The 9,778-nt window shown below is 34.7% G+C and overlaps 1 protein-coding gene across 1 annotated transcript; it reads right to left on the bottom strand.

The window, feature by feature from the left end:
* Nucleotides 1-299: 299 nt before the first annotated feature.
* LOC115445840 (gamma-aminobutyric acid receptor alpha-like) lies at nt 300-7,626 on the bottom strand. The gene is made up of 10 exons (XM_037441203.1): nt 7,199-7,626; nt 7,061-7,128; nt 6,215-6,435; nt 4,922-5,004; nt 4,374-4,508; nt 2,922-3,049; nt 2,577-2,762; nt 2,041-2,172; nt 1,545-1,743; nt 300-837 (listed from the first exon to the last, which is right to left on the bottom strand). The coding sequence occupies exons 1-10, from the start codon at nt 7,611-7,613 to the stop codon at nt 674-676; spliced, it is 1,731 nt and encodes a 576-aa protein (XP_037297100.1). The 5' UTR covers nt 7,614-7,626; the 3' UTR covers nt 300-673.
* Nucleotides 7,627-9,778: the final 2,152 nt, after the last annotated feature.

Genomic DNA, 9,778 nt, shown 5'->3' on the forward strand with positions numbered 1-9,778 from the left:
TTGGAACATCCAGTTTAAAACATACATTATCAATAAGTTGTTATTTTCACTGCTCTTAATTTGAATATGTTACGAAAAAGCTAAGTATTGTTAAGGTAAAATATTGAGATGACAAAACTTTAGTCGTGTATGTTCCCGGTACCGTAATATATAAATTTTAATAAAGGTTGCCGTTAATCTCCATATTAGAATTATCTATTACATAAATTAAAACCCTGACTGAATATCAGTCGTTTTCAATAAACATCCCAATCCTAATCTTCAATTCAGATACTTAACCAATCAAAATAAGTTATTTGTAAGTATGTCAAAAAAACTCTGTTCTGATTGGTCCATTTACGCGATAGATCAAAAAAGCGTTTGAGGTTGTTTATTGAAAATAGAAAATTATTGAAAATAAAGTGGTGCAATAATTGTAATTTCTAATTTGCTTATGTTGGACATTTTCCCATACATAAAAACAACTTTTAAGGCTATATTGAATATTAATTAAAATAATAATATACACCACATCATGAGATATAATAATTAAGTACTTATAATCAAGAATAACGATAAATAACAATTAATACATGTGTATCTACGTGCTAGCACATAAAGTTTTCCATAATTTAAGTGTCAAATTGAAGAGGCATTCAATAAAATCTAAACGACGAGTCTTGATACATTATATTTAATGAGATAAAGTGTTAATAGGGTTGTCACTCCAAGCAAAATCATCGCTGGAAAATGCGTAAATCATCCAGTAAAACAGGTTGAGCAGAGCAAAGGTGGCGGGGAACAAGACGCGGGCAGCCCTGTCAATGTGCGACACGCTGTTGATGTGGCCACGGCTCCCTGAAACATTTATAAATCATTATAATATTCTGAACTTACTATATGAAATTATTGTTAAGGTAGGGACATAGTATTCCTATGTAACAAGTTTCGAGTTTGAATTTTGCATTCGTGAAATTACATAATTTAAATAATTAGTGTAATTTTTTTTTTACAAAAAAACAAAACATAATTTAGGAAAATCATAGATACATTTATAATTGGTAACCGTGGAATCGTTGAATGCAGGCCGTCGCTGCGCTGTCTAGAAACCTATAAAGGAGTTTTCTCCTTAATGGATTTCCTGTAACTGCTTATGCCCCAGAAACTTGAACCCTGGTTTAGTAAGTAGGGTTTAGGTTTTAGACCTAGTGCTACTGATAAATAACAGTGTAATGTAAATATTAGTAGGTATTTATATGATGCGAATGTTATTAAAAATATTCAGTTGGAACGTTCGGATATATGTTAGAAGTAAACGGAGTAACCGCTGAACTTTTTTCGATGAAATTTTGCACACGGATATACAATGTCATGGATAAAATATAACCAGCTTTTATTCCGGTTATTTGCTACCATCGAAAATATTTGACGCAAATTTCACATATTTAAAAATACATTGCATTCTGGATCGCTACAGTGTTTAGGGGGTTGTAGTGGGAATGGCTTTTTACGTATGCTAAGATACTAGCATAACCTAGTGAGAAAATATGTTATCAATGATGTACCTGCTTCGCGCTGTCTCTGCCGCCGGTATCGGTCGTCTCCCGCGAGGCAGTACAGCAGCTGCCTCCAGCGCGGCACGCGGGTTTCTGTCTGCGTGGTGCGCTCCATGGTGAGCCGGACCGCCACTGCTTCGGGCTGGGCCGCTGGACCCGCGCCGTCCTCGTTACTCGTGTTGGAGCCTTGCGTGGGTACTGCAAAGTTCTGTACAGAATGGAGGCTCAAAAATTTCACTTCCTGAAATTTTGAAAAATCTGTGATTCCTGTAATTCAATGTCACGGACTTTGTTGCTCGTTGTTACAGGCTACAATACAAAAAAATACAATTTTGAAATATGTTTTCTTAAAGGACGAAAGGGTAAAATGAATACAAGTAGGCAAGTACCTATCACTGCTTACTTTAACTCGAACGCCATTAGTCATGTACTACTGCATATCCAATTCAAGTAGATATCGTAAAACTTTGTACCTAATTTAATTGCAAATATATTAGAAACTCACAAAATTAGTAGCGGAACGAGAGGAACTCCTCCGCCGCACCGCTAGCTCCCGAGCTGCAAACGCGTCGCCTCCTACTTCTTCAATAAGTTCCTCCCATTCGGAGTCGTCTATCACTATCTCTCCAGAACCCACCTGAAACATAACGAATATATTGTGTGTATATTTAGGTTTCGCTGCCGTATTCAGTTGCAACTGATTCATCTAGGGTTCGCGAGCAGTAAAAAATTTGGGACTATCAAGCTCATCTTACAAATTATTTTTTTCACTAATAAGGATTAATGACTACTCTGAAACTCGGGATCTCTACGGATTTCATACTTTATTAAGTAGTCCATGGATCACGTCATTATCTACTTACATATTTTCTTACAATATACTTAGATATATTTGTATTATTACAGAATTTAATAGGCGAAGGTCAAATTGAGATCGATCTGCAATTGATATTGGATTCTGTGAAACTTTAATTCTCGTTCTTGTGATTATGATTGAAGTGCACTTAGTACCTACATAAATTGTATAGATTTATCCTTTACCTTCGTAAAATAATGCACACCGGCAAATTCGAGTAGTGTGGCGATACAATAAAAAAAACTCATTAGCAAAAACCAGTCTAGGGCTGTCGCGTAACGCACTTTAGGCAGGTCCGTGCGCGAATCTAGACTGATCGTAGATAAAGTCAAAACAGTTGTTATTCCTAAACCCACACGGTCTGAAGTTGCCTGGAAATAATTAAAAATATTTTAATAATTTAATTATGTACCTATTTAATAATGTAATATTGTTATTTACTTTTTATCACAAAACTACTTTAAATGTACAAATATAACATTTCATTAAACTGAATAAAAGTTGTAAAGTATTGGAATTAGCATAAATACCTCACGATGAATCCAAAAAGATACCCATGAGAGAACCACGATGAGGATGCACGGCACGTAGACTTGAATGAGGAAATAGCCAGTGTGCCTTTGTAGATTGAACGACACTTGGAGTACAGAAAAATCGCCTGTAAGGAATTCGTTTAGAGCTAGTAAACATGATGTAGAGAGTTGGTAATAACAAACTATCACCTATCACGTAGATATATGAAAAGCAAAATCTGGTGAAATTATCACAGAAATGGGATGCCGATTTTTTTTCTAAAATATGCTCTACCTTTATTTAATTTACAACCTAAAAGAAATGTTGTGTTATTGCTGCTAGACTTTCCATCAAACAACTTCCGGCAGCGTAAGTATCTAAGCGAAATGTGTTTCAGGATAGTAGGAAAAAGTAATGACCATTTTATGTTGTGACACTTCTGCCATTTGAGTGAATGTATATTCCTCGAGGCGTAAAAGCCGATTTGTGTCATCGGCTCGGAGCCATCGCTTGACATTATTCTGAATTTGCTCCGAGAGAAAAAAAGCAAATCATATTTGTGCAGGAAAGCACTTGAGGTCTATTTTCGAGGGCAATTTGAGATAAAGCGTGACGTGTTTTGGGCATAGAAATTCTCTGTAAATAAGGAGCGCTAAAATCATTTGCGACTGAATGAGTTTCCAATGCCTATTTGTGCGCATATACATTATGTTTATACAATTAGGTGAATCTGTGAGGATGAGGAAAGGTTACAGACAGGTTTTGTAAAGAAAGTAAGTAGGATAAAGGGTCCGAAATAATATACACGCGCGGGTCTCATTTGGAGCATTTCTCGTCATTGATCGCAGTTAGTGTAATTGGAAAAACCTTTTCATACTAGAAGCCGTACAAATGTGATACAAAATGAGTACGAAATCACATTAAGCGATAAGCGGATAAAGCGCGTCGTGTCGGTCCATACGCGATTAGTGGAGAGGATACCGTTTGAGAACGAAATTTGCCCGCACGCTATGCCGATATTGATATCGATAACAAAATATAAACGCAAAATTAATGAGAAACAAGCAGTCTTTTTGAACATCAGATAATCTGTCTTAAACAGAACCTTTACATGTTATTTAGATTTAATCATAGTCCATGTCATATCAGCGAAAAATATATTACTTTCTGTTTGTATAGGTCATATAATAAGGGATGTTACTTTTGTTTGCTTCGAATAAACTTTCTTCCTTAATGAATACATAGAAGTTCTTTGTGCGCGCTTAATGCGTACAATCGTGCGAAAAAGTAACCCGAGCATGAGTTATCCGTAACCTTTTGTGAAAAATAAATTGGTAATTTAAAAAAAAAAAACGCAAATTTTTATAGGACTAGGATCTTCATATAATATAATACATGTAACATGGAAATGGCTTACAAAAAACGAATAGGTATGCGAATATGTTTAGTTGATAAAACTTAGTTCTCACCTTCTCGCCTGGTGAATGTAAAATTTCTGTATGGAAAACTGATGAGGTCGAACTGTGAGAGAGTCATGCCCGGCACAAAGTTGACGCTCTGCGAGTTCTGCCACTGGTAGACTAGTTGTTGGTTCGAGTATGCGTCTGTGAATGAAATTTCTAAATGTGCACCCAAGCATAGAAAATAATTTCCACAATTGTTCGGGCGATAAATCTATTGTCATCGGCCGTACATTTAAATTATTTCATAAACTAGTTAACTGTTTTACCAATATATACATGCCCACTCGCGCCTTTTCTTCTCAATTCTTTTTCAATTTTTGTTGTGTGTTTTCCTTCCCATGATAGGGTAACCATCATCAATATGACGATGTAGCGCAAAACTTCCAGACTCCTGGCTGTTACTGATTAGAAAAATCCAATATTTTACCCGACCCGGAGATCGAATCCGAGACCTCAGTACAGCAGCTGTTTCCCATGTAACTATTTCAGTTTGTTTCCGATAGTTAGCAATAATTATATAAAAAAATATAAGGCACAAGTCTTTGATTTCTTACAACTTCCAAGAATGAGAGGGCACGACTGTCGATCCATTGGAAAGTTCCGCAGTTCCATCGGACATTTCGCTTTGATTGTTAACCTAAAAATAATTTAAGTAAATTTTATTATTATAATATTTGATTTGGTTGAGTCATATTGTAGTTCATTACGCTTAAAGAAATGGTTTGGACTTAGACGGTATAGCTGAAAAACGATGACTGACGCAGGTCAAACAAATCACCTTACCAAACAGTTCATTTCGAAATTGGTAACCTATTACGAGTCCTTTGGAATTATGGGTACAAGCGTGATGGGCGATGGCAATCACTTACCCTCAGGTGACCTTAACCGATTACTAGGCTACGGGAGGAAGATCTTTGTAAGACTTTTTTATTTGGTTGCTGAAGGAAGGTAATGTTTTATTCTTTATGCCCCTTGTAAGCGAGAGGCTCCTTAAAGTGCGAGGTTCTGGGCGATTGTCCAGGTCGTGAATCCCTAAGACCCACACTGCACTCAGGTGATCTTCCATAATATGCTGAATATGCTTTAAAAATAAGTTCATATTTAGTCGGCTAACTCCACCTTAAAAATACTATTACGTGTTCTGTTCTAAACTAGTTACAAAGTAGTGAAGATTGTTAACGATCGATTGAATAAAGCCAGGCTAAACCTATCAGCTTGTTGCGAGCTAGAGTAGGTTCATTCGGGTAGCCGAGTTAGCGTAATGAATTTATCACAGTCTGTATATGATGTTATTGAAGTTATATTAGAAGCTTCACCACATTAAAATATAATTGTCGGCACAAAATGTAATATTTTAAATAGTAAAAGGTAGTAAATAGGTATATTTTATTCGAAGGATAGGTACATAGATTAGATATTTATACATACTTTATCAATAACTTTGAATATTTAAGTGGTAACTATGTGTATTGCATACTATTCCACGTCATGTCCATTTCGAGGGTACATACTAGTTATATTTCAATAATCAAAAACCCTGATTTAAACGCCACATATAAAAGCACTAATCCAATGAATTAGCAAACCAAAGGGTGGGCTAAATAAAGAATAACCATGGTAATTTACGGCCAATAAAATAACTTGGCGCGTAATCGGAGCGCGCGTATTTTTCACTTTGCCAATTAAAAATGTTGGATGCTTTGGTTGTTCAGTGACTATGAAATTAATGAAGCGCCTCCGCGGATTAAATGAAAATTGCTTTTTTAATGTAACTTATGTTCGTTTTCGTGAAAATTTGAAACTAACACTAAAGAGGCATTAAAATATTCCAAATAAAAATTATTTACCTCATCGAATACAAAATATCTCCATGTTGACTGATTCTCAGTAATTTATTCGGCACTGTAATTGTGTGCACGTAAGAATGTTTACCGTTGTAGAAATAAGTGTCTGGTCTCCAAATCCTTTCGAGCATTTTAATCGAAAGGGACAGGGAGCGGATAGGCCCCAGAAACGACAGCCGCGTGTCACGCCAATATTGGCGGAAATAGCAGTCCATGGAGTAATCCTGTCACGTCAAACATATTTCATATTTACTAAGTATAAGTTACTATTAAAAAGTGAGCAAGATATCATAATTATCCTGTTTAAGTACATGATGTTGGATTAGAGTTCAAACTAATCATTAATTATTCTTAATTAGTACCTAGACGAAGCGATATCACGGAATCTTTATAAATAGTATTAAGTTTTTTAAAGTCTTTTTGAAATACAATTATGAGTTAAATTACTTTTGAAATATGCAGGAAAAGCATTTTGTCCCAAATAAAGCAATGAAAATATCGTCGTGTTAGACAGTTCCCATTTTCCGCACAAGTGTAATAAATCTTTTGATCTTCTGGAATAGGATTTAACGAAAATAGGGCCAGTTGTCTCGGGTTTGGTTGATATGACTCGCAGACACAAATAAAAGGAAAGGTTTGGAACCTTTGTTGGCTTTACATTTTGATAATAAAATATGACTTAATCCTATTAGTATCATATACTTACATATTCAAATTAAATTGACACTGAGAAGTTGCTTTGTAGACACGTAAAAAGTACAATCATTTTAACGCCTAAGTAGCACTTCTTATTTAAAGCGAATTATCAATAATAGTATAGTCATATTGTATTTCAATTTGATTACTCACCATATCCAATTCAGAAACTGGGCCCATACTTCTTATCAATATATTAGTTTGCACTACCGTTGGATAGCCTGGATACAAAAAAAATAAAAGTTGTATTTATCACTAATATTCTATATTACTTTAAATTTAAAAATATACCTTTCCCATGCGTCGGCAGTTGTGAATTTTCGTAATTCTTTAAAAGATTTTCCAAAACTAGTGTAATATTTTTCGACACAGCATCATTAATACTCCTTTTGCTCTGTTTCCAAACATAAGTCGCATCCAATTCGTCATAACTACCGTTGACGTAATTGGAAAATAAAATTTCCTCAGAACCACTGTCCCAATAGTCGGAATGTCTGTCTACCACGTCGTGTGACAGATTTTTAGAAGCCGCAGACAAAATCTTGGAAGTGTGTTGCGCTGTACCGTCGTCACGGGACTTCAAGGATGCCAACGATATTGGATATGTTCCATTTTTAGTCGTCAAGTAGATTGCTCCTTTTGCTTCAGTTTGTACCCTGGGCAGATTTAACGTTTGTGTTATTTCGAAATGAAAATATGTTTCCATCTCTGACAAAAATTTTGATGGTAGGTCGTGGATTCCAATTTTTATGTTATTTAGATATATTTAAGTGTTTCAAACTACTATGGCTTTAAACCAGTGATGTTGTGGATGCAGGATTTTAGACATCACCTTTAAAATCAAATAACACAAATAGCTAAGCAAAATTACTCGACGTTTTATAATTTATTTGTAATATAAAGTTTTTAGTCGTTTTTAAGTGGGTTTTATTTGCTATAAAACAAGATTAAATTTGGGCTTTTTACTAAAAAAAAATAGAATCTTATTTGATTTTTAAGAGATCTCTACTGCATCTTTGCAGGCCAAGGTCCATGAAAGTTAAATGGCACCATTCTGAAGATATGCGAAAGTCAACGCAAAAATAATTTTAAATCGAAATTTAATGGAATGTAATAGTTCGCTGTGGGGTATAAAAATTAAGTCATTTTTTTTTTAACAAATTCAATAACCTTCTTTTAAGTCGATTAAAATAGATGGTGGGCTCATACTTCCAGGTCGGCTGTGGATAAAGTAGGAAATATTTCTCGGCAAAGAGATTAGCCGGTTTAGAATACTGCATTATATATCTATCTATGTTTGCTTGCCGCTTCACCCGCGTGAAAATGATTTTTCGGCATAAAAGCCTATGCCTTCCCCAGGACTACAAACTATTTCCATACTAAATGCCATCGAAATCCTATATAAGAAGGAAGACCCATGCGACTTTCTCCGCAAAAAATCCGCATTAAATAATGTAAATGCGGATGTCAAAATTAATGCGGAAATTCCGTGGTTGCGGATGCCAATGCGAATGTCCACAATATCTCTGCTTTAAACTTTGCCCAAAAATATACGGATATCCTAGTACTTGCTATGTAGAACTTGCCCTAATTGCTTGAATATTTTACGACAGCGGGTCTCGTCAAGAGGTTTTTACAATGAGTTTATTTATTCTGGCTGTATCTTTTAAGACGAGCGGTGGCTGGCGCCGGGCCCGTTTTGCTTCAAGTTTATGCTAAAAAGGGTTCCCTACCTGTACAACAGGAGGTATTTCGTACTGCACTCCATCTTTATTCAGGCTGAATTTATAAATTATACTGGTTTTGTTTATGCGTTACGAATTATAATTATAATAGAAATATTAACGACTAAGAATATTTTTATATTGTTTTTTATTTATTATTTATACATGAATAACACTATAACAGATATAGTTCTTAAACGATGTTGTACATATAAAGTAGGTATTTATTTTAACATTTGGTTTGTATATGATATGCAATGAGATGTAAATTTATCTGACCTATTATAATATGAAGTTCATTTTGTTATTATAACAACTAGCTGGATGTGATTGAACCTAGTTAATCCGACTCGCTGATATGCAACATCTCTGAGAGATTGCAGACAAAACCGAGATTTATTCCTATAAATGAATTTAGACTTGAAACTGGATGTCTATGTGAATGCAGATGAATCTTGAATGTTCGAATAAAGTACTAATACTTGATAGTTTGCGGCAATCTAACATTATCAGCGATAAAGGGCAATGCTAGAGTAGCGTACCTCATTTCCTACGCCGACCAACTTCCGAGTTTTCGACAACTGAGCGGACTATTCCGGAATGAATCTCCATTCCAACTAAAATGTTTGCGAAGTGCACATATTCATGCATATTATAACCGTCTAAAATATCGTAGTAGTCTTGTTGGTTCATATTGAAACCGTAACTCGAGTCATAGTTATAGTCATATTGTGTTAGTTATATAGTATTTACTAATAATTATTATATCGATGGTTGAAAGGCTCATCGACTAAAGCGAATTTTTTGTGGCACTAAGTTTCATATATATTTAAAATCAGCACTTGTTTTCTATGTTTTTAACCTAGTTAAAATGAAAAAATATGGCTTAAGTCAATTTCAACCGTCGATATAGTAGTTAGTGAAATAATTTTAGGAAACATATGCATAAGTATTATATTATCTTTGGAGCACAAAAAATGTTTACTAAAGCAAATTTCAGACAAATGAAATAAAAAAAAGAATATTCATAACAATTCAGTTTTTTGTATGTTTCTAATTTTAAATATCTAAATCCGTGTTGTTTGAATATTTTTATTGTTTGTTTATTTGCAACAGATTTAATTGATAACAAATTGGATGCAGCTTA

Source organism: Manduca sexta, chromosome 22 (genome assembly GCF_014839805.1).
Source record: "Manduca sexta isolate Smith_Timp_Sample1 chromosome 22, JHU_Msex_v1.0, whole genome shotgun sequence".
NCBI lineage: Eukaryota > Metazoa > Arthropoda > Insecta > Lepidoptera > Sphingidae > Manduca > Manduca sexta.